At 43.5% G+C, this 26,245-nt stretch overlaps 1 protein-coding gene across 2 annotated transcripts in view; it reads left to right on the forward strand.

Annotated features, from left to right (window-relative positions):
- LOC140201608 (endoplasmic reticulum membrane-associated RNA degradation protein-like) overlaps positions 1 to 26,245 on the forward strand; it is a 73,023-nt gene that overhangs the window by 25,537 nt on the left and 21,241 nt on the right. Inside the window, exons 7-11 of one of the 2 annotated variants that reach the window (XM_072265976.1) lie at positions 5,607 to 5,728; positions 13,350 to 13,464; positions 17,651 to 17,753; positions 20,636 to 20,665; positions 23,846 to 23,914. In XM_072265976.1, coding sequence (XP_072122077.1) covers positions 5,607 to 5,728; positions 13,350 to 13,464; positions 17,651 to 17,753; positions 20,636 to 20,665; positions 23,846 to 23,914 — 439 coding nt within the window. The remainder of the gene's footprint in view (positions 1 to 5,606; positions 5,729 to 13,349; positions 13,465 to 17,650; positions 17,754 to 20,635; positions 20,666 to 23,845; positions 23,915 to 26,245) is intronic. The other variant, XM_072265977.1, reaches the window with a different exon arrangement.

Here is a 26,245-nt window from a genome sequence, read left to right on the forward strand (position 1 = left end):
GGGCTCAATGCCCATTTAGGAATCTGATAGCAGAGGAGAAGAAGCTGTCCTGCATTGCTGAGAGTGTACCTTCAGGCTTCTATACCTCCTACCTGATCGTAACATGGAGAAAAGGGTGCTGGATGTCCTTAATAATGGACATTGCCTTTCTGAGACACCGATCCCTAAAGATGTCCTGGGTACTTTGTAGGCTAGTGCCCAAGATGAAGCTGATTAGATTTACAACCCCCTGCAGCTTCTTTCAGTCCTGTGTAGTAGCGCCCCCCCACCCCCCCATACCAGACAGTGATGCAGCCAGTCAGAATGCTCTCCATGGTACATCTATAGAAGTTTTTGAGTGCATTTATTGATATGCCAAATCCTTCCAAACTCCTAATGAAGTATAGCTGCTGTCTTGCCTTCTTTATAACTACATCGATATGTTCGGACCAGGTTTAATCCTCAGATCTTGACACCCAGGAACTTGAAACTGCTCACTCTCTCCACTTCTGATCTCTCTATGAGGATTGGTATGTGTTCCTTTGTCTTCCCTTCCTGAAGTCCATAATCAGCTCTTTCATCTTACTGACATTGAGTGCCAGGTTGTTGCTGTGGCATCACTCCACTAGTTGGCATATCTCACTCCTGTACACCCTCTCGTCACCACCTGAGATTATACCAACAATGGTTGTATCGTCAGCAAATTTATAGATGGTATTTGAGCTAAGCCTAGCACACAGTCATGTGTATACAGGGAGTAGAGCAGTGGGCTAAGCACACACCCCTGACGTGTGCCAGTGTTGATCATCAGCGAGGAGGATATATTATCCCCAATCTGCGCAGATTGTGGTCTTCTGGTTATGAAGTCGAGGATCCAATTGCAGAGGGAGGTACAGAGGTCCAGGTTCTGCAACTTCTCAATCAGGATTGTGGGAATGATGGTATTAAATGCTGAGGTATAGTCGATGAACAGCATCCTGACGTATGTGTTTGTGTTGTCCAGGTGGTCTAAAGCCGTGTGGAGAGCCATTAAGATTGTGTCTGCCGTTGACCTATTGTGGCGATTGGCAATTGAAGTGGTTGAGGCAGGAGTTCAGTCTAGTCATGACCAACCTCTCAAAGCATTTCATCACTGTCAATGTGAGTGCTACCAAGCGATAGTCATTAAGGCAGCTCACATTATTCTTCTTAGGCACTGGTATACTTGTTGCCTTTTTGAAGCAAGGGGGAACTTCTGCCCGTAGCAGTGAGAGGTTGAAAATGTCCTTGAATACTCCTGCTAGTTGGTTGGCACAGGTTTTCAGAGCCTTACCAGGTACTCCACCGGGACCTTCCGCCTTGCGAGGGTTCACTTTCTTTAAAGGCAGCCTAACATTGGCCTCTGAGACGGAGATCACAAGGTTATCAGGTGCAGCAGGGATCTTCACAGCTGTAGTTGTGTTCTCCTTTTCAAAGCGGGCATAGAAGGTGTTGAGTTCACCTGGTAGTGAAGCATTGCTGCCATTCAATCTATTGGGTTTCACTTTGTAAGAGGTAATGTCTTGCCAAAACCTGCATCCAATGTTGCCTCCAACTTCGTTCGAAATTGTCTCTTTGTCCTTGAAATAGCCCTCCTCAAATCATGCAACACACATAAAAGTTGCTGGTGAACGCAGCAGGCCAGGCTGCATCTCTAGGAAGAGGTACAGTCGACGTTTCGGGCTGAGACCCTTTGTCAGGATTAACTGAAAGAAGAGCAAGTAAGAGATTTGAAAGTGGGAGGGGGAGGGGGAGATCCGAAATGATAGGAGAAGACAGGAATCATACCTCAAATCTTACCTGGTTTTTTGGTACAGGCCTGGGTCGCCAGACTTGAATGCCACAGATCTAGCCTTCAGCAGATGACATACCTCCTGGTTCATCCACGGCTTTTGCTTTGGGAATGTATAGTAAGTCTTTGTAGGCACACACTCAACCACGCAGGTTTAAATGAAGTCAGTAACAATGGCAGCATACTCATCCAGGTTCGAAGATGAATCCCTGAATACAGTCCAGTCCACCGATTCAAAGCAGTCCTGTAGGCGCTCCTGTGCTTCCTTTGGCCATACCTTCTTGGTCCTCACTACTGGTGCTGCAGTCTTCAGTCTCTGTCTATACTCAGGTAGTAGAAGTACAGTCAGGTGATCGGACTTCCGGAAGTGAGGGCGTGGAATAGCACGGTAGGCATTCTTGATGGTGGTGTAGCAATGGTCCATTGTGGTGTTTCCTCTGTTATTGCAAGTGATCTGTTGATGGTAATTGCTTAATGATTTTTTTCAGACTGGCCTGGTTAAAATTACCCAAAACGATGGTGAAGGCATTAGGATGTGCTGTTTCCTGTATGTTGATCCCATTGCTCAGATCATCTAAAGCCTGATTGACATTGGCCTGAGGTGGAATGTATACTGCTACCAGAATGACCCCAGAGAACTCCCATGGTGGGTAAAAAGGACAGCAGTTAACTGCTAGATATTCCGGGTCTGGTGGGCAGAATTGGGACAGCACTGATATATTTGTGCACCAAGAAGAGTTGATCATGAGGCATACTCCTCCACCTCTGCTTTTGAGAGAATCTATAGATCTATCCAGACGGTGTACAGTAAACCTGTCGATCTGAATTGCTGCATCCGGTACAGAAGGGGTTAACCATAATTCCGTGAAACAAAGGACACACGCAGTCCTAATGTCCCTCTGATTCAGCACCCTAGCTCTGAGATCATCGATTTCATTCACCAGAGACTGCACGTAGGTCAGCAATATAGTGGGTATAGGAAGTTCAAAACCCCGTTTCCTTAAATGCACTTATAACCCCGCTCTGCACCCGCGTTTCCTCCGAGGTATCTTACGTGGGCATTTCCGACCACAATCGGTGTTGTTTCTGTCAGTTTTGAGCTGTGATAGTTTGTTTAAACGCATTAAGACATCTTTGTTGATTGTACTGACCTTGAAAGCAGTTGTGCTTTTTAGCTGTATCAGGCTGAAATGGGAATATTTAATCGTATTCATTTAGAGTACTGCTGCTACTCGAGTTGCACCTAGGCGCCTCGGAAGTAGATCTTTCAAATAATAATAAAGTAAATGCTTTCAAATAATTTAGAAAAAATCTCTGATTGAATATGGTTGGTGGCCAACCATTTTAATTCCTATCCCCGTTACAGTTCTGACATGTCGGTCCATGGCCGCCTCCTTTTGCCACGATGAGGCCACTCTCAGGGTGGAGGAGCAATACCCATATTCCGTCAAGGTAGCCTCCAACCTGATGGCGTGAACATTGATTTCTCCTTCCAGTAACTTGTTTCTCTCTCCTCATTCCCTCATCTTCTATTCCCACTCTGGGAAATAGATATCACAAATAGCAATAACAAATAGAAAATTGCATAAAGCGCTGGGAAGATTCCCAGGTGATGTGCAGATCTCTGCATCACAGACAGTTCTGAGAAATGACCTCACACATGTAGATTCAAGATTCATTTATTATCAAAGAATGTATAAATTATATAATCTTGAAATTTGCTTACTCATGGGTAGCCCCAAAACAAGAAACCTGAAAGAACCCAATTAAAAGAATTAAAGAATAAAAATAAAAGACCAGCATTCGATGTGCAAGAGGGGAAATAAAATACAAGTCATGCAAACAATTAAAACGGTCAACAGCTTTCTGAACCAAAATTGAGTTCTCAGATTTGAACCCTGGAGCAGACTGGAGAAGGCCCAAAACCTCGCTGGTCAGTTCATCATATTAGCAGGCACGGAGCACAGCAGCGGAGGCAGTCTTCACAGCCTCAGTGCCATAGAGATGAGCAAAATTGGCTCTCGTCCTGTGATCGACACCCTGCCTTTTCAACCTTTCTGGGCTGGTGTTTAAATGGACCCAACAATGGAACAGTGAACGTCTCCATGCTGTGGAGAGAGGAATGGACATCGCGGAGACCGAGCAAAATCGGCTGTTGCCTCCAAATTGGACCAGTGTTTAAATTGTCTAAACAGCTAATTGTACCCTGCAGTAGGACCTGGATACCGGGCCTAGACTGTGCTGCCCAGTGACTTGCTCTGGGTTCAAATTCCGGCGCCCAGCCCAATCAGATCAGCCCAGTGCCCAGAGCGATCCAACCTGGCTCCCGGGCCAGTTGAATGAGCATTGGAACTTCTTCACCCGGGCCTCGACTTCCTTCAACACGCTGAGTGATCCAACCTCACTTCCGGGCCGTCTGTGCAGGCATCAGAACTCCAGCTGCAACAACTCTGCAACAAACTATCTTGGCTCATCCTCCGAACTCACCTCATCATCGCTCGTCCCTTCACTGTTGCAATAATTTACCAGAGATAAGGTATTCTTAGTGATGTTTATAGTTCAATTTCTTATCTTTTTGACATGTTCTTTTCTCATGTGTTCAGTTGGTAGTGTCATTTTAACCCTAACATGAACAGAAGTTAATAAAATGTAGAAAAATATTGCATAAAGTGTACAATAAAGATCTCAGTCATCTATTGAAAGAGTGAATTCGTCAGCATCAGAGCCGACGTGTGCTGCTTAACGGTGTGCTGATTATGAAACAAGCAAAGATCTATCACAAACTGAAAATTGAAGGCAATTATGAACATTCAGCAGGCTGCTTATAAAAATTTAAGACAAGGCAGAAAATTAAAATTTTAAAGTGCCTGCTGATCACAAAGCAGCAGAGGAATTCACTGATGAATTTGCCAAGATCGTCACTGATGAAAATCTTAACATGCTGAATGGCTGCATCAATACATCTGTGTGATGAACAAGTGTAAGACAAAGACTGCTTATCGGTAGTGCACAGATTCAGAGTTGGGAATAATGGCGATCCCAGGTTATCTCATTATATATTCCAAAAGAGGAAACACCTCCTGCCCCAAGTAGTTCAGATAAAGGGTACTCAACCTGTGCTTGAAACTACGTCTGTGGTACATCCTCCAGTTACGATGAAACGTTTACATTGTGTTGTGTACATAAGCTCCTGATCTAAAATCTCCAACACTTCTATTGTACTTTGTTCTAATTTTTTTTTAAATCCCATTGATAGCATGCTGCTAAGTATGCCCACAGAAAAAGAATCTCAGGTTGTATGTGGTGACATGTACAGTTGAAGTCAGAAGTTTACATACACCTTAGCCAAATACTTTTAAACTCAGTTTTTCACAATTCCTGACATTTAATCCTAGAAAACATTCCCTGTCTTAGGTCAGTTAGGATCACTACTTTATTTTAAGAATGTGAAATGTCAGAATATTAGTAGAGAGAATGATTTATTTCAGCTTTTATTTTTTTCATCACTTTACCAGTGGGTCAGAAGTTTACATACACTTTGTTAGTATTTGGTAACATTGCCTTTAAATTGTTTATAACTTGGGTCAAACACTTTGGGTAGCCTTCCACAAGCTTCTCACAGTAAGTTGCTGGAATTTTGTTCCATTCCTCCAGACAGAACTGGTGTAACTGAGTCAGGTTTGTAGGCCTCCTTGCTCTCACACGCTTTTTCAGTTGTGCCCACAAATTTTCTATCGGATGTATGTACTCTGATAATAAGTTTTACTTTGAATATTTAAAACATGTATGAGTTTCATTGTTGTTCAATAATCCCTAGGTACACCTCTATGCTGCTGTTGCTGACAGCTGGTTTAGGGCAGATACTGCAGACAGAATCCATGCCTGTACATCGATCTTATTTCAGATTGACACAGTTGGAGGAACTTGCTGTATTTCCTGGTAAGCAACACAAATTGAAACAGGAAATTAGCTTTGGAACTCTTTGTCGAGCTGGTGAAGGGGAAGGGTATCAGATGGGGAATGCTCCGATCTTCCTGAGTCATAGAGTCAGCATCATAGGACAGTACAGCACAGAAACAGACCCTTCTGCCTGTCTGGTCCCATTAACCTACACCCAGATCACAGCCCTCCATACTCCTGCCATCCATGTACCTATCCAAATTTCTCTTAAATATTGAAATTGACCCTGCGTCCACCATTTCCGTTGGCAGCTTGTTTCATACTCTCAACACCTCCTGAGGGAAGAAGTTCCCCCTCCTGTTCCCCTTGAACATTTCACCTTTCACCCAGAACCCATGACCTCTCATTCTAGTTCCAACCTCAGTGGAAAAAGCCTGCTTGCATTTACCCTATCTATATTCCTCATAATTTTGTATACCTCTATTAAATCTCTCCTTATTCGCCTATGCTCTAGGGAATAAAGTCTTAACCTCTTCAACCTTTGTCTATAGCTCAGTCCTCATGCCCATGCAACACCTTGTAAACTTTTTTTCTGTACTCTTTCACTGATAACTCTCTTGTAGGTATTTGTTTCAGAAGGAGCCAACACAATTGGGAGGAGGTACTTTTCAGTCTGTAGATGGCTAAGTAAGTAATTTATTTGCAGAAATTGCTGATTCCTTCATCAGCACTAGGCGGCAGCATCTTCTGATTAATAATGGGTGTGTAATGTAGTTGAAATGACTGTAGCTCATTATCCTGTGAACACACTTGAGAGAAATGGCCACTTGGTGGCAGTAACCCAGTGTCAAAGTTGAGTTTATTGGCCTATTTACAGGAGAAATGGAAAACTTGCAGCAGCATCACAGGCACATGCACCTGAGGTTCAAAGTTCATTTGCTATCAAAGTATATGTCACCAAATGCTATCCTGAAATGCATTTTCTTGTAGGCATTTATAGGAAAATTAAGAAATACATTAGAAAATATGAAAAAAATCTTTATTTAACAAGGACTGACAGACATAAAATGTGCAAAAGAGGAAAAATCATGCAAATAATTTAAAAATGTACATAAATAACACTGAGTTGTGAGTTGTTGAAATGAGTTTACAGACTGTGGAATTAGTTCAGTAAGTTCTCCAGACAAGTTCTGGAGCTCGATGTTCCTGACCTGGTGGTGTCAGACCTAAGACTCCTGATGTCAGCAGCGAGAAGAGAGCATGTCCTGAAGAGTGGGGATCCTTGATGATGGATGCTGCTTTCTTGTGGCAGTGCTCCTTGTAGATGTGCTCAACAGTGGTGAGGGCTTTGCCTGTGATGGACTGTGCTGTATCTTTCATCATGCATCTATAGACGTTTAGACATTCACAAGAGAAGAAAGGTGACATTTGTGGAACATGAAGGAGCCAACACAATTAGGAAAAGTTACTTTCAGTTTGTTAACACCCATACACGTAATGTATTTACAGAAGTTGCAGCATAAAGGGACACAAATTGGCTCTTTGAGTGAGACGAGAGAGAGAGAGACATGTAATTGGTCCCTAGTGTAATCGGCAAATATTTCTTGTCCTGCCCACACCTGTTAAATTTCCAGATTTTCTCTCAGCCTGTTGGTCTTTTTAAAGAGCTGTTTCTAATTAGGACATACTTCGTGAGCTCTTGACATTTTGCCATGACCATTGTGTTTTTTAACACTGTGTCTGCATGTTTCTTGTTTTCTGTGGAATACTGTCAGTCAAACAAGACTGAACTATCAAGAAAGCAGTTCTCAGGAAGCCGGACATCCTCAGACAAAAAAAAACATACCTTCTCCAAGGATTGTTGCCTTGTTGTGGTGGAATTCCTGAGATCCTGAGAGTGATGCCTTCTGATGCTTAGCTCCTGGTACTGACCCCCATGGCGGTGAGGTCAGGGGAAGGGTCCAGACAAACAGTAATCCAACCAAGACTCAACAGTGGAGCTGGTGCAATAGGGTGACAGATAAACTACAACAGGAGATAGAAAAGGCATGTAAAAAGGGCAATGTTATGATAGTTATAGGGATTTCAATATGCAGATAGATTGGGAAAATCAAGTTGGTACTGATTCTCAAGAGAGGGAATTTATAGAACATAGAATAGTACAGCACATTACAGGCCCTTCGGCCCACAATGTTGTGTCGACCCTCAAACCCTGCCTCCCATATAACCCCCCACCTTAAATTCCTCCATATACCTGTCTAGTAGTCTCTTAAACTTCACTAGTGTATCTGCCTCCACCACTGACTCAGGCAGTGCATTCCATGCACCAACCACTCTCTGAGTAAAAAGCCTTCCTCTAATATCCCCCTTGAACTTCCCACCCCATACCTTAAAGCCATGTCCTCTTGTATTGAGCAGTGGTGCCCTGGGGAAGAGGTACTGGCTATCCACTCTACCTATTCCTCTTATTATCTTATACAACTCTGTCATGTCTCCTCTCATTCTCCTTCCCTCCAAAGAGTAAAGCCCCAGCTCCCTTAATTTCTGATCATGATGCATACTCTCTAAACCAGGCAGCATCCTGGTAAATCTCCTCTGTACCCTTTGCAATGCTTCCACATCCTTCCTATAGTGAGGTGACCAGAACTGGACACAGTACTCCAAGTGTGGCCTAACCAGAGTTTTATAGAGAGGCATCATTACATAGCAACTCTTAAACTCTATCGCTCGACTTTTGAAAGCTAATACCCCATAAGCTTTCTTAACTACCCTATCTACCTGTGAGGCAACTTTCAGGGACCTGTGGACATGTACCCCCAGGTTCCTCTGCTTCTCCACACTACCAAGTATCCTGCCATTTACTTTGTACTCTGCCTCGGAGTTTATCCTTCCAAAGTGTACCAACTCACACTTCTCTGGGTTGAACTACATCTGCCACTTCTCAGCCCACTTCTGCATCCTATCAATGTCTCTCTGCAATTTTTGACAATCCTCTACACTATCTACAACACCACCAACCTTTGTGTCATCTGCAAACTTGCCAACCCACCCTTCTACCCCCACATCCAGGTCATTAATAAAAATCACGAAAAGTAGAGGTCCCAGAACAGATCCTTGTGGGACACCACTAGTCACAATCCTCCAGTCTGAATGTACTCCCTCCACCACGACACTCTGCCTTCTGCAGGCAAGCCAATTCTGAATCCACCTGGCCAAACTTTCCTGGATCCCATGCCTTCTGACTTTCTGAATAAGCCTACCATGTGGAACCTTGTCAAATGCCTTACTAAAATCAATATAGAGCACATCCACTGCACTTCCTTCATCTATATGCCTGGTCACCTCCTCAAAGAACCCTATCAGGCTTGTTAGACACGATCTGCCCTTCACAAAGTCATGCTGACTGTCCCTGATCAGACCATGATTCTCTAAATGCCCAGAGATCCTATCTCTAAGAATCTTTTCCAACAGCTTTCCCACTACAGACATAAGGCTCACTGGTCTATAATTACCCAGACTATCCCTACTACCTTTTTTGAACAAGAAGACAACATTCGCCTTCCTCCAATCCTCCGGTACCATTCCCATGGACAACGAGGACATAAAGATCCTAGCCAGAGGCTCAGCTATCTCTTCCCTCGCCTCGTGGAGCAGCCTGGGGATTATTTCATCAGGCCCTGGGGACTTATCCGTCCTAAAGTATTTTAACAACTCCAACAGCTCCTCTCCAATGAACATGCTCCAGAACATCAACCTCACTCGTATTGTCCTCCCGTCATCAAGTTCCCTCTTATTGGTGAATACCGAAGAGAAGTATTTATTGAGGACCTCGCTCACTTCTACAGCCTCCAGGCACATCTTCCCACCTTTATCTCTAATCGGTCCTACCTGCACTCCTGTCATCCTTTTTTTCTTCACGTAATTGAAGAATGCCTTGGAGTTTTCCTTTACCCTACTTGCCAAGGCCTTCTCATGCTCCCTTCTTGCTCTTCTCAGCCCCTTCTTAAGCTTTCTTGCTTCCCTATGTTCCTCAATAGACCCATCTGATCCTTGCTTCCTAAACCTCATGTATGCTGCCTTCTTCCACATGACTAGATTTTCCACCTCACTTGTCACCCATGGTTCCTTCATCCTACCGTTCTTTATCTTCCTCACTGCGACAAATTTATCCCTAACATCCTGCAAGAGATCTCTAAACATTGACCACATGTCCATAGTACATTTCCCTGCAAAAACATCATCCCAATTCACACCCGCAAGTTCTAGCCTTATAGCATCATAATTTGTCCTTCCCCAATTAAAAATTTTCCTGTCCTTTCTGATTCTATCCTTTTCCATGATAATGCTAAAGGCCAGGGAGCGGTGGTCACTGTCCCCCAGATGCTCACCCACTGAGAGATCTGTGACCTGACCCGGTTCATTACCTAGTACTAGATCTAGTATGGCATTCCCCCTAGTTGGCCTGTCCACATACTGTGACAGGAATCCGTCCTGGATGCATTTAACAAACTCTGCCCCATCTAAACCCTTGGAACTAATCAGGTGCCAATCAATATTAGGGAAGTTAAAGTCACCCATTAACAACCCTGTTATTTTTGCACCTTTCCAAAATCTGCCTCCCAGTCTTCTCCTCTGTATCTCTGCTGCTACCAGGGAGCCTATAGAATACCCCCAATAGAGTAATTGCTCCCTTCCTGTTCCTGACTTCCACCCATACTGACTCAAAAGAGGATCCTGCTGCATTACCCACTCTTTCTGTAGCTGTAATAGTATCCCTGACCAGTAATGCCACCCCTCCTCCCCTTTTTCCCCCCTCTCTATCCCTCTTAAAGCACTGAAATCCAGGAATATTGAGAATCCATTCCTGCCCTCGTGCCAGCCAAGTCTCTGTAATGGCCAGTACATCATAATTCCATGTATGTATCCAAGCTCTCAGTTCATCACCTTTGTTCCTGATGCTTCTTGCATTGAGGTACACACACTTCAGCCCTTCTACCTTACTATCTTTACACCGTTTATTCTGCTTCTCTTTCCTCAAAGCTTCTCTATATGTTAGATCTGGCTTTACTCCATGCACTTCTTTCACTGCTCTATCACTCCGGGTCCCATCCCCCTTGCAAATTAGTTTAAATCCTCCCGAACCATGCTAGGAAACCTACCTGCAAGGATATTGCTCCCCCTCAGTTCAGGTGGAACCCATTCCAATCTGTACAGGTCCCACCTTCCCCAGAAGAGATCCCAATGATCCAAAAAGCTAAATCCCTGCTCCCTGCACCAACTCGTCTGCCACGCATTCAACTGCCATCTTCTCCAATTCCTACCATCACTGTCACGTAGCACTGGCAGCAATCCTGAGAACGCCACCCTTGAAGTCCTGTTCTTCAGCCTAGTTCCCGAAACTCACACTTCAGGACCTCATCCCTCTTCCTGCCTATGTCGTTGGTACCAACATGTATCACGGCTTCTGGTTGCTTTCTCTCTCGTACCAGGATGTCGTGCACCCGGTCAAAGGCATCCCGGACCCTGGCACCTGGGAGGCAACAAACTATGCGGGTGTCCTTCTCACGTCCACAAAATCTCCTTTCTGCTCCCCTGACTATAGAGTCTCCAATGACGACAGCTCTTCTCTTCTCCGTCCCACCCTTCTGCACTACTGGCTCAGACTCAGTGCCGGTGGCCCTTCCACCGTGGCTCACACCTGTTCGGTTGTCCCCGCCAACAGTATCCAGGACAGTAAAATTATTATTCAAGGGAATGGCTACAGGGGTGCTCTGCACTACCTGTCTGCTCGCCTTCGCTTCCTCCCTCTAACTGTCACCCAACGACCTGCTTCCGACAGCCTAGTTGTGACTACCTCCCTGTAGCTCTCATCTATGACAGCCTCATTTTCCCTTATGAGTCGAAGGTCATCCAGATTCTGCTGCTCCAGATTCCTTACATGGTCTTCCAAATCGCCCAGCTGTATGCACTTCTGGCAGATGTGACTCTGCGGGAGAGGGGCGTTCCCCCAAGACTGCCATATTTCACATGAGAGGCACACGAGATGTTTTTTTTTAAGAGCATGTTGTGGTTGAGCCCACTTGGGGAAAGGTAAATCTGGATTGGGTGTTGGGTATTGATTAGGGAGTTTAAGGTAAAGGAGGCAGTGATCGTAATCTGATGGAATTCACCCTGCAGTTTGAGAGAGAGAAGATAAAGTCAGATGGATCAGTACTACAGCAGAGTAAAGGGAATTAGAGAGGCATGAGAGAGGAGCTGGCCGGAGTTGATTGGAGGGGGACATAGCAGGGATGACGGCAGAACAGCAATGGCTAGAGTTTCTGCGGGCAGTTTGGAAGGCACAGGATAGAGGCAACCTGGCTGAAGTTAGAAACAGCATAAAAGCAAAAGAGAAGGGGATATAATATAGCAAAAACTAGTGAGAAGTTAGATAATTGGGAAATTTTTAACAGCCAATAGAAGGCAACTAAAAAGCCATAAGGCAAGAAAGGATAAAATATGAAGGTAAGCAAGCCAATAAGAGGATACCAAAAGTTTTTTTCTGATATTTAAAGAGTAAATCAGAGGAGGGAGTGGCTATCGGACCACTGGAAAATGATGCTTGCAGAGAGAGTAGTGGAGCACAAAGAAATGGTGGACAAACTTGAGTATTTTGCGTCAGTCTTCATCATGAAAGACACTAGCAGTATGCCAGAAATTAATTTCAGAAACAGTACTTCAATAAAAGTGATGTGATCCAGTCTACTACCACAATTGCTGGTATACATTCAAAGTCTAGCACTCTGCTGGGACTCGAATTTTCCTGCCAGACACCCAGCAGACCTTTTACATGACCCTGAAGCTGTCTCCCTATTAGCTGCCTATAATGTGCAGTTCAGCAAAAGGTGTTGAAAATATTCCTAAAATGCATTTTCTGAAGTCCCAAGAGTGATTTACCATGGTGTCCAGATGGTGTCAGAAGGCCAGGCTTGATTGCTATACATAATTGAAGCCTGTTCATCCTCCGTCCCTCTTGTTAATCCAGCCCGTGTAAGATTTATGATGGTACTGGACTAGCAGATTTTCCAATTCATCAGTGTTGTTTGAACTGGTACTCAATTTGCTACTTTCAAAAAATATTACCCAGCATCTGGTAAGCTTCACAGGAGCATAGTAATCAGTAGTTGGTGAGCCAGAGGCAGACCATCAAAATTGGAATAAGACGTAAAGACATAGGAGCAGAATTAGGCTATTTAGCCCATTAAGTGCTCCACCATTCAATCATGGCTGATTTATTTTCCCTCTCAACCCCATTCTCTTGCCTTCTCCCCATATCCTTTGATGCCCTGACTAATCAAGAGCCTATCAACCTCTGCATTAAATATACCCAATGACTTGGCCTCCACAGCCTTCGGTGGCAATGAATTACACAGATTCACCACCCTCTGGCTAAAGAAATTCTCCTCATCTCTTTTCTAAAGGGAATTCATTCCAGTCTTTATAAAATGACTTCTTTCATTCTATATAAATTTACATGGAATAATTACTAACCTTTCTTTCGTTGCAAGTGAAGAAAAATGCTTTTCATTTGAAGCAGTAAGGTAGGGTAATGAAGATTTGTCTGCTAGCAAAAGGATCTGAAATACAAATGTAAAATTCTGTGTCATTTTTCCTAAAACAGATATTAATGAGGAAGCTATTGCTTTGGCCGAAGACTTCATTGGTAAATCTAGTTTTGTAGCGGAGATCATGCGGCCTTACTGGAGAGAGGCAATTGAAGCTTACAGAAATCAAAGGTAGGTTTGATACTTACTGTACATTTATACAAAATGTGAATTGTGTCCTTTATTACTTATTCTGTAAGGATCGTTTCTTGTAAAAAAACACCGAAAGCAGGAAGACAAAATCTTATTTTTGCTGCACTGTCACTAGTCCTATTGATGAGATGTTAAACTGGAGCGCCATCTCCTCTCCCAAGTAGACATGAAATATTCAGTGACTGTAGTTGAGACAATGATAGCGTAGTAGTTTGCATGATGCTGTTACAGCTCGGGATGTCAGAGTTCGGAGTTCAATTCTAGTACAGTTTGTAGGGAGTCGGTACATCCTTCCCATGAACCACGTGGGTTTCCTCCTACATTCCAAAGACTTGCCATTTAATAGGTTAATTGGTCATTGTAAATTGTCCTGTAATTGGGCTAGTGCTCAATAGGTGGGTTGCTGGGCAACGTGACTCGTTGGGCTGGAAGGGTCCCTGTTCCGTGCTGTACCTCTAAATAATAAATAAAATTGGCAATTTCTTACAAATATAGACATTTAAAGACAAAATCTTGTTATTATCATTGCCCTTTCAAATAAAGCTGTAAAGCTTGGTTGTCTGTTAAGCTTCTGTAGAACATACCAAGGTTGTGAAAGCCTCTATAGTTATAAAGGATATAAAATGACTATATCCCAATAGTCACTGAGTTGGATGTGGGACACATGACTTGTATTGAAGTGCCTGTTGTGAACCAAGCAGTCAAACAACTCATAAAACAGAGACACAAGGTGCTGGAATCTGGAGCAACAATCTCTTGGAAAACTTCAGTGGGTCAAGCAGCATTTTTTGCAGTGTAGGGGGTGGGGGGAGGAATAGTCAAAGTCTTGGTCCTGTGCAGGGTCTCAGCCTGAAGTGTGGACATTTCCTCTCCAGCTCAGTGGCATTATACCAGGGGTCCCCAATCTTTTTTGCAGTGCAGACCGGTTTAATATTGACAACATTCTTGCGCACCGGCCGACCCGGGGTGGCGGGGGGGGGGGGTGGGTAGGGTTGCCAACGGACAAGAGTAGCAGTCAAATACGTTGTGTTTACCCAGCGAAAGACTACAATGACCATGAAGCCTTGCGCGGGCACCAGTGCACATGCGTAACCTGTGCATGCGTGTACCAGCCGATTTTTTTTTTCCTGCAAATCGTTTTTGGCGATTCTGTTCGGGGGAGGGGTTAATCACGACCGGAATATAGGTGATGTGGCTAATACATTCAATTTCGTTTCTAAAATGATTTATCTAACGAACTTAATATTAAACACACAGTACATATTTTCCTCGCATGAATATAGCAATAAGTCAATTATCAGGGGAGGACAGGGGAGCTTGAAGTAAGTGTTGAATGAACTTCCAGTAGAAGTTGTAGAGGCAGGTTCAATATTATCATTTAACGAAAAATTGGACAGGTATATGGACTGGAAAGTTATGGGCTGAGTGCAGGTCAGTGGGACTAGGTGAGAGTAATGTTCGGCACGGACTAGAAGGGGTGGGATGGCCTGTTTCCGTGCTGTAATTGTTATATGGTTATGTAAGTAAGTCAATAGCGTCATAGCATTTTAAGTAACGTTTGGATATTAAACACAGAGCATATTTTCCCCATATGAACATATAAAATCATTGCAACACCCCAATATCGCTGAATCAGTGGGAGCCCTGAGCTTGTTTTCCTGCAACAAGACGGTCCTATCGAGGGGTGATGGGAGACAGCGATACTCGAAGGGGGTTCCTTATGTCCAGTGTATTCCGCAGTTTGGTTTTCGTTGCATTCATTGCAGAAATATGTTGGAAATGAAAGCAATGTTTCAGTGCTTTCGTGTCTATCTCAGGATATTTAGCCTTGACTTTGATCCAGAATGCCGGCAGAGATGTTATATCAAACATACTTTTCAGCCTGCTGTCATTTGCAAGCTCGAGGAGTTGATCTCCTTCCCGCGCTGACATGGATGACGCGTGCGTAATGACCTCGTGTGCGTTCAAGCTCAACAGTGGGCGTGTCAGGGAATGAGGAAAGGTGCAGCTGACTCCTGTCGCCAAATCATATCGTTTCCTCGTGGCCCGGTAGCGCATGCTTTGCAGCCTGGTTGTTGGGGACCGCTGCATTATACTATAGCATTTTTAACTATGTGTCATATAGGCACTTAATGTCAACTTGTACATCTATAGAATACTCTTTTAAAATCTGTTAATATGGTTGTGTTAATATTATTTCACGTATTATTCTGCGCGCACGTGCTTGTGTGTATATATACACACAGAATCATATACTGTTTCCACTTCACGAATGCCGCCTCACCTGCTGAGTTTCTCCAGCAGATGAGTTTGTTATTCATGTTCAGCTTTATTGTCATTCAACTGTACACATGTATACAACAAAACGAAACGACGTTCCCTAAGGACCAAGGTGCAAAACCCAGTGCATGTATCACAAACAACACATAAAATATTAAAACAGTTATATTAACAAATAAAAGAAATATTCTGTAGCTATGGAAGCTGATGTAAAGTGCAAATATGATATAATTCAATATACAACAGTATAATGCTACTGGCACTGTCATGAGTAAAGTGTACTGGGGTGTTCAGAGTATCACAGTCTGGGGGAACAGTCTATTTAAAATGGGGTTACCAAGATTGTATTCCAACACAGAAGGACAGGTTGTTGGCAGGGCACTAATAGTCCCACTGTAGAACAAAAAATCTGAAGAGCAGCATCTACAGCTGTGCAGCGAGCTAAACAACTTCCCAAAAATCACCCAATGGAAGCTTTCTGCAGGATTTCTTTTTCTGTGAAACTGCGGAGAGATAAATAAAATATGTATTAAATTCAATAGAAATCGCCGTGCACCTGAATATACTAATACCGTTGGTTATTCTCACAACTGCTGTTAAATGAGGTAGTACATATGCGCAGCATTCTGTAACTGCATAGTGTAAGCAAGGGTAAACTTGTGTTGCAATGATAAACTTAAAGATAATACTTCCTTCAAAATATATTTACTAAATGTTTACCAATATTACCAAAAACTCAAGACTCACAGATATTGCTATTTTAAGGGCAAATAAATGCAGCCAGGAAATGATATAACAAAACAGTTTAGGTATAGGAAGTGATGTTTATGCAAAATGAACTGTGCCTCTAGAGGCAAGAATGCAGCATTTCCAACAGGCATTGCATGGAATAATATTAAATATGTAGAAGGAAATATAAAACGCAGGAGATTCTGCAATGCTGGGAATCTAGAGTAGCGCACAGAATTCTGGAGGAACTCAGCAGGTCAGGCAGCATCCATGGAGAGTAGTAAACAGTTACCATTTTCAGCTGAAATGCGTGCTCTGAAACAATGTCTTTTTGTTCCTCTCCATAGTGCTGCCTGACCTGCTGAGTTGCTTAAAAAAAAAATTGAATCTGCTAGTTAGCTGCTCTGAAATTTGACCTTTAAATTTGGAAGGCAATGCTCAGTCATTTGGTAGGGTGGATGGGACTGGGGAGAATGTGAAAACTGATTTCTTATTTTCTAGATTCTGGAAATATTCAGGAGATCCAGTAGTTTCTATGGTCCTCAGCTTGTAACTTTTAAGACTTTCTTTCTGACCTGATAACTATTTCTAGCTTTGTTTTTCATAGGAACTCCATTCAGTTCATTTTCTGCCCTTGCCGAGACTTCCAAGTAATGGGCTCAGGCCGTGATATGGGGAGACCTATTGCCAAGAGCTCTAAGTTCTTCTCTGCTGCATCATGCAATCTGAACATTTTAAACAGTGAAACACCTTATCTTTTAAGGTGATCTACAGAGAATTAAGGGGGTTGTCAGAAATAGTTTTCCTACACAGAGTGTGGTAGGTCCTTGGTATGGGCGGGGTGGCGGAGGTTGGTACATTAGTGACATTTAAGAGCCTTGTAGATTGGTACATGGATGAAAGAAGAATATGGGCTGAGTAAGAGGGAAGAGTTACACTGACCTTGGAGTAGGATAAAATGTTGGCATAACATTGTGGTGGACCGACGGGCTTGTGCTTGCTATATTCTATTTCAAGGCAAGGCTTTGTCAAATACAGAAACTGCAAAATTTTGGCCATTCTAGCTATGTATCACATGATCAGAAATAATACAGGAGGCTTTTCTTGTTGCCAGGGCATTATTCAGTCCATAGTGATCTGATACTTGTTCCCACAGGTACGCGGACTGTGTAATACTACTACTACCTCAGCTGGAAACTGGACTTCGGAAGTTTTTCACAGTAGTTAATAACTGTCCCAATAGGCTTCTAACTGCAGAGGTAAATACATTCATATCTGTGGAGCGTAGGGCAAATCTGTTAAATGTCAGGATATTTACACAGGAGTGAGAGCAATTAAAGAGCAGTCTGTTAGTTGCATTGTGCTTGCGACTAGTTATTTAAGTACATGAACTTAGAGTCATACAGCTCTACAGCACAGAAACAGGTCCTTAAGCTTTCCTAATTCATGCTGAACTGTCTAGTCCCATTGACCCAGACCATAGTCCCCTCCTCGTACCTCTCCCATTCATGTACTTAACCAAATTTCTCTTAAACATTGCAAATGAACTATATGACTTGTAGTTCTAGTGTCACCCAACCTCTGTGGAAAAAGCCTGCTTTTGTCTTACTTGTCTTACCTATACGCCTTATTATTTTGAATAACTATCAAATCTCCCCTCATACTTCTGCACTTCAGGGGATGAAGTCCTAACCTATTCAACCTTTCCCCATTACACACGTCCTCAAGTCCCACCAACATCATTGTAAAACTTTATTGGCTCGGGAGTCCCAGGTGTTGTCTGTTACCTCTCACATGGCAGGGTTAGAAATGAGAGTTCAGATCATAAGGGCTGCATTACAGCAATTGCAAATTATTTCCAGTTGTTATATCTTCAATTTGTAGAAGCCATTAGTGAAAACACTGATTGTAGAACCTTGCAAAGATGTTGAAATTCTAGACCTTCCTGAGTCCAAAAAACGTAATCAACCCAAATACGGTATCATCTAGTTACTGGCCCTCATTACCCTTATTTCTTATGCTTTCCACCTCAAGCTTCTACGCCCTGCTGCTTCCTAGAAGGTTACTTCATCACCTAATCAGAGTCTCCTTGTGTAGGTACTCCAGCACCCAGTGTCACTTTATGTATGTACAATCAATCTACTTGTATAAGCTAATCTTAAACTATAAATGGCCACACTCAACAGTTATTCTACATTGTGTTTGGTAGGATTGCTTATTTTTAATGCTTATTATGTTTTTTTTACACTGCATTGGATCTGGAGTAACTATCATTTAGTTCTCTTTTACACCCGAGTACTAAAGAATGACAATAATCAATGTTGAATCTTGATTTGCCCAGTTGTTTGGGATATGATATTGCTGGGAAGGACAACATTAGTGCCCTATGAGAAGTTGGTGCTAAGCCATCTTCCTGCACTGCTGCAGTCCTTCTGGTGAAGGTGTTCCTGTGACAGGTTCCCAACCATCTTTTATGCCGTGGACCCTGACCATTAACTGATGGGTCCAGGTTGGGAACCGCTATCCTATAATAAATGAGAATTTCAGGATTTGCATCCAGATGATGAAGGAATGGCAATATGTTTCCAACCTAGGATGATGTGTAGCTTTTTAATTTGTTCGTGGATTTTGAACTCAGGTTCTCAAACTGTATGTAGCCAAGCTTTTAGTTCAACTGCTAAATTTAAAGATCTAGATAAGATGACCAACACAGCCTCACCTGGTTTCACCTATACCTGCCAGCTTGTACTCGTTCTCCTCCCCCCCGCCGCCTTATTCTGAAACGTGCTTGGGGCAGCCTGCAATTGCCACCATGATCCTGGCACCAACAAAGCCTGCCGAAAACTCACTAACATTAACTGTATGTCTTTGGAATATTGGAGGAAACCAGAGCACCAGGAGGAAACCCACGGGGTCTCAGGGAGAATGTTCAAACTCCTTATAGACAGCTGCAGGAATTAAAACCCGATCTTGCATCAGGCACTGTAAAGCATTACACTAACCACTACACTACCATCCCGCCTAGTAATGCTGCACTTATGAAAAATGCAGATTATTGGATTTCTAGTACTGTGCAAAAGTTTCAGGCATATAGATAGGGTCCCGAAGACTTGCACAGTGCAGTATCTATTCATTTAATTAGCAATACAGTGCAGATTAGGCCCTTCTGCCCTTTGAGCAATGCTGTTCCAGCAACTCCACAACCCAGATTAACCATAACCTCATCACAGGAGGATTTACAATGCCCAGTTAACCTACTCGGTACATCTTTGGACTGAGGAGGAAACTGGAGCACCTGGGAAACCCCACACATTCCACGGGGAGGACGTACAGTGATTCCTTACAGAATTGAACTCTGAACTCCAAAGTGCTCTGAGCTGTAATAGAGCCATATTAACGCTACCATGGCACCCAAATTCCAACATCCCACTTACCTGGTTTCATTTACCTCAATGGAGCTATATATTCGGTTTGGCTTGCCTTATTTTGTTTTATCCTGTTTTGTTTAGTTGGTCTGTAGAGGGAGGTGAACAAATAGGTTGAGGTGTAAATCTGTGATTGTTTACTGTATGTACTGACATTTGAAGTCAACCATGCATTCAGAAGATGAAGGGGGTTAACAGTGCTCATGATTATACATGTGATGGGCTGTTAGTCTATTACCAAGCTCCATATAGCCACAAGGGTGCTGGGGGGATGGGTGTGTGAAAGGAGGCTGTGAAATTCTGGAGTCCATCATCCCTGTCCAGAACCAATTTGGTGTTAGGGTGCCTCTAGGAGCAGGGTAAAGATTCTGTCATGGAGACATCTGAAACAGGATAGCTGCAAGGAAGAGGAAGATTTTAAAATTTTAAAAAATGCTTTATGTAATAGAAATGTGAGACATAATCAAGAAATACAGAGCTGGTCAGGGCCGTATCTGCTAGAAAAACAGTTATTGTTTCTTATCCAGTTAAACTACTTCCTAAGTATTCCACCAATTTTCTATTTCAAAGTATAATTGCACATTTGGTTTGTGAATCTCTGTACCTGATTTTTTTTAATATGTAGAGAATCTGATGTTTTGGTTGATGTGTGACATATTTATTGCAAGAAAATTGATGCTTTAAATATATTCTAAATTCTATTTCTTTTGTTGCAGTCCACAACGCTTTACACCACGTTTGATGAAGTAAGTTTGGACTTTATTTTTATTTGGAAACTGCAACTACTGTCTTCTCAGAACCAATTATAAGACCATCGAGTGTGCTCCACCATTTTATCATGAGCTGATCTATTCTCCTATTTAGTCCCACTCCCCCGCCTTCTCACCATAACCTTTGATGCCCTGGCTTCTCAGATACCTATCAATCTCTGCCTTAAATACACTCAATGACTTGGCCTCCACTGCTGCCTGTGGCAACAAATTCCATAGATTCACCACCCTCTGGCTAAAAAAATTTCTTCGCATTTCTGTTCTGAAAGGGCGCCCTTCAATCCTTAAGTCATGCCCTCTCGTACTAGACTCCCCCATCATGGGAAACAACTTGGCCACATCCACTCTGTCCATGCCTTTCAACATTCAAAATGTTTCTATGAGGTCTCCCCTCATTCTTCTAAACTCCAAGGAATACAGTCCAAGAGCGGACAAACGTTCCTCATATGTTAACCCTCTCATTCCCGGAATCATTCTAGTGAATCTTCTCTGTACCCTCTCCAATGTCCAATATTCAAAAAAAAATTCCAGAAAGTTCTAAAAAGCAAAACTTGAATTTGCCACACGCCGGGCACTACGCTGAATCCATGGGAATTAAGTGATGTGTAGGCATACCCTACTGTAGCCTCCCGCCATTTCACAGATCCTCAGTCTCTCTCTAGCACTCGTTCGCCTCTCGTCTCGTTCGTTTACTACTTGTGCTGTGAGCGAGAGGAAGGAGTTTAAGGCTGGCTGGCTATGTAAAGCGCTACAGCCTCAAGAACTTAAAGATCACGGGAGAACTGGCATTGGCTGTTGCCGAGGCAACGTCAGCGTTCCCAGAAGAGCTACGATGGTTGCGACTGTACTGAACGTGTACAGACTTTTTTTTCTTGTCATTATTCCCTAAACAATACAGTATAACAACTATTTTACATAGCATTTACATTGTATTAGGTATTGTAAGTAATGTAGAGATGATTTAAAGTATATGGGAAGATGTGCGTAGGTTATATGCAAACACTATGCCATTTTAAATAAGGGACTGGAGCATCCGCGGATTTTGGTATCCGTGGGGGGTCCTGGCACCAATTCCCCGCGGATACCGAGAGACGATTGTACTTTAAATCTAACTACTGACCCACTCGCTAATGATAGTTTTGTTCACATTGGCATGGATATTATTACCACAATTATCATTTTGTTCAAGTAACCATCAGCTTTCACTCTAAGGCTCCAGTAAATATCAGTCATGGCGTCAGAACAAGACAGAGAGTATGCAGTCCTGCTGAAGGGTTTTGGCCTGAAACATCGACTGTACTCTTTTCCTAGATGCTGCCTGGCTTGCTGAGTTCCTCCAGCATTTTGTGTGTGTTGCTTGGATTTCTAGCATCTGCCGGTTTTACATAGAAACATAGAAAATAGGTGCAGGAGTAGGCCATTCGGCCCTTCGGGCCTGCACCGCCAGTTATTATGATCATGGCTGATCATCCAACTCAGAACCCTGCCCCAGCCTTCCTTCCATACCCCCGATCCCTTTAGCCACAAGGGCCAAATCTAACTCCCGCTTAAATATAGCCAATGAACTGGCCTCAACTATTTCCTGTGGCAGAGAATTCCACAGATTCACCACTCTCTGTGTGAAGAAGTTTTTCCTAATCTCGGTTCTAAAAGGCTTCCCCTTTATCCTCAAACTGTGTCCCCTCATTCTGGACTTCCCCAACATCAGGAACAACCTTCCTGCATCTAGTCTGTCCAATCCTTTTAGAATTTTATACATTTCAATAAGATCCCCCCTCAATCTTCTAAATTCCAACGAGTATAAGCCTAGTCGATCCTGTCTTTCCTCATATGAAAGTCCTGCCATCCCAGGAATCAATCTGGTGAACCTTCTTTGTACTCCCTTGATGGCAAGAATGTCTTCCCTCAGATTAGGGGACCAAAACTGCACACAATACTCTAGGTTGGGTCTCACCGAGTCCTTATACAACTGCAGTAGTACCTCCCTGCTCCTGTACTTGAATCCTCTTGCTATAAATGCCAGCATACCATTCGCCTTTTTCACCACCTGCTGTACCTGCATGCCCACTTTCAATGACTGATATATAATGACACCCAGGTCTCATTGCACCTCCCCTTTTCCTAATCGGCCACCATTCAGATAATAATCTGTTTTCCTGTTCTTGCCACCAAAGTGGATAACCTCACATTTATCCACATTAAATTGCATCTGCCATGAATTTGCCCACTCACCTAACCTATCCAGGTCACCCTGCATCCTCTTAGCGTCCTCCTCACAGTTTTCTCTTGTTTGTGAGTGTACGAAAAGTCTAAGATTACTCAGCAACCTCATTTAATGCACTTTTGAATTAACAATGCATTGTAAAGTTGTAGGCACAGTTTGCCAAGATATTGCAAGTCTGTTTGGCAATGAGAAGCTAATAAGAGCAGGAAAGAGTTTCAGATATTTCAAGATACAGGGTAATTGTTTATTATTGTCATGTGTACTGAGATACATTGAGAAGCTCTGTTTCACTTTCCATCCATTCAGATCATTACAGAACATGAGTACATTGTGGTATTACAAAAGAAAGAGCAATGACAGAATGTGGGATAGAAGTAAATTTGAAGCTCAGCAGTACATCTGGCCTTATGGGCCTCTACTGTGCTAAAGACATGTTCTATGCCATTTGCTTTCTGAACTGCTGTGTCCAGTTGTATGAGGAGAATGCAGGAAATTATTACTAAAATGATTCCTGAATAGCCGAGGGAAGATGGAATGGTACTATTTGGAGCACGTTTACAAAGCAATGCACTAGAGATATTAACATTGTGAAGGGTATATATGCAGAATAAGAACAAACATTCAGAGAATAGAAGTGATTGAACAAGACATTAAAAAAGTGATATGTAGAGAAATATTTTATAGTAACAATGGTTTTGGTTAGGAAAGCTCTGCCCAGTGTAGTGTTGGACCATTCAGAAGGAGTTGGTCAGTATCTGAAAGGGAAGAATTTGTAGCTTTATGGTGGAGAGAGTGGGGAATGGGACTAACCAAGATGCTTGCTCTAAAACTGATATGGATGTGGAGTCGAATGGCGACCAGCTGTAACTGTTATGTGATATGCTTTCATAAGTGATCTGAAACGAATGCGGTTCGCTGGTTGGTCTTTACAGATGCTGGCGAAATACCTAGAGAAAGGTGATACAAATCAACTTCCAACAGCCCTGGGAGATCCTATAGTGGTATGTCCCACAATGACAAACTGCATTTGATAAATATGTACAGTGCTGATTGTTTGAAGGGGGAAAAGCACAAATGTATCAATATAATTTCCAGGAATGTTTGCTTAGAGCGTGATGGAATTGGGCTGGTTGAAGCAAATATGCATCATCACAGAGTGAGAAAGCTCAGAGGCAAGCCTGCAAATAACTTGTGCCTGAGTAACATCACAACTCTTGATCCTGTGATGGGCTATAATGTGTCTTCAGCAGTGTTCCCCTTTGTTCCTGCAGAGAGTAATTAAAATTATGCCATCAAGATCTTATCTTGTTGTTTGCAACCAGTAAGTAGATGAGAATGGTTAAAAGGAAAGATTAGTTTTATTTGCCACATGTACATCAAAACATACAGATTTGTTTGCTTCAAATCAAATCAGCGAGGATTGTACTGTGGAGGCAGCCTGCAAATGTTGCCAATGTAGCATGGCCATGACTGACTTACCTTAACTGTGTGTCTTTGGAATGTGGGAGGAAACTGGGGCAGCCACAGGAAATCCATGCGGCCATGGAAAGAACATTCAAACTCCTTGAAGACAATGGCAGGAATTTTTTTTTAGATTATGAGAACACTCAGTCCTCTTTTATTGTCATTTAGAAATGCATACATGCATTAAGAAATGATACAATGTTTCTCCAGAGTGATATCACAGTAAACAAGACAGACCAAAGACTAACACTGACAGAACCGCATAATTATGACATATAGTTACAGCAGTGCAAAGCAATACCATAATTTGATGAAGAACAGACCATGGGCACAGTAAAAAACAAAGTCTCAAAGTCCCGAGTCGATCAACTCCCGAGTCCCCGATAGCAGGCGGCAAAAGGGAGAAACTCCCTGCCATAAACCTCCAGACACCGTCAACTTGCCGATACCGTGGAAGCAGCCGACCCTGAGTCCATCCGTCCGAAAACTCCGAGCTTCCGACCAGCCTCTCTGATACAGCCTCCCAAGTGCCTTCGACCTCTCCCCGACCGCTGAAACATGCAAAGCTGAGGATTTCGGGGCCTTCAGCTCCGGAGATTCCGGTTACCACACAGTAGCAGTGGCAGCGAAGCGGGCATTTCAGAAGTTTTCCAGATGTTCTGCTGTGCTCTCACATCAGTCTCCATTAAATCAGAATTGTGCATGGTCCCCTACTTGACAGATAACAGATATTCATCACCGAACTGGCCGTGCACGCTGTCGTCATACAGTGATCTCTGATGTTGTTATATGTTGCGCAGAACATTACAGCACAGTAAAGGCCCTTCGACCCATGATATTGTGAAGACCTTGTATTCTACTCTTAAGATCAATCTAATTCTTCCCTCCTACATAACCCTCGAGTTTTTATTAGTCATCCATGTGCCTATATAGGAGTTTCTTAAATATCACTAATCTGCCTGTACCATTGCCCCAGGCAGGGTGTTCCATACGCCCACTGCCCCAGGCGGGGTGTTCCATACGCCCACCGCCCCAGGCGGGGTGTTCCATACGCCCACCGCCCCAGGCGGGGTGTTCCATACGCCCACCGCCCCAGGCGGGGTGTTCCATACGCCCACCGCCCCAGGCGGGGTGTTCCATACGCCCACCGCCGCAGGCGGGGTGTTCCATACGCTCACCGCCCCAGGCGGGGTGTTCCATACAGGCAGGGTGTTCCATACGCCCACCGCCCCAGGCAGAGCGTTCCAGACAAGCAGGGTGTTCCATACAGGCAGGGTGTTCCATACGCCCACCGCCCCAGGCAGGGTGTTCCATACGCCCACCGCCCCAGGCAGGGTGTTCCATACGCCCACCGCCCCAGGCAGAGTGTTCCAGACAAGCAGGGTGTTCCATACAGGCAGGGTGTTCCATATGCCCACTGCCCCAGGCAGGGTGTTCCATACGCCTACTGCCCCAGGCGGTGTGTTCCATATGCCCACCACTCTCCTCTAAAATTCACCTCTAACATCCACACCTATACTTTCCTCCAATCACCTTAAAGTTATGCCCCGTTGGATTAGCCATTTCTGCCCTAGAAAAGATATCTGGCTGTCCACTCGATCTACTATGTGTCTCGTATTACATTGTACACTTCAATCAGTCACTTCTCATCCTCCTTTGCTCCAAAGAGAAAAGCCCCAGCTCACTCAACCTATCTTCATATGTCTTCGAGTCCAGGCAGCGTCCTGGTAATTCCACATCCTTCCACATCCTTCCTAACTAAGTAGTTCCGCTAACTACTGTGCAACTGTGCCACTCTATTTAGTTTTTGGCATCTAGGATAAGGAACTCCTTGGGGCAAGTCTATGAAGACGATTAAAGGCTGTCAC

This window comes from Mobula birostris, chromosome 8, assembly GCF_030028105.1.
Source record: "Mobula birostris isolate sMobBir1 chromosome 8, sMobBir1.hap1, whole genome shotgun sequence".
Classification (NCBI taxonomy): domain Eukaryota; kingdom Metazoa; phylum Chordata; class Chondrichthyes; order Myliobatiformes; family Myliobatidae; genus Mobula; species Mobula birostris.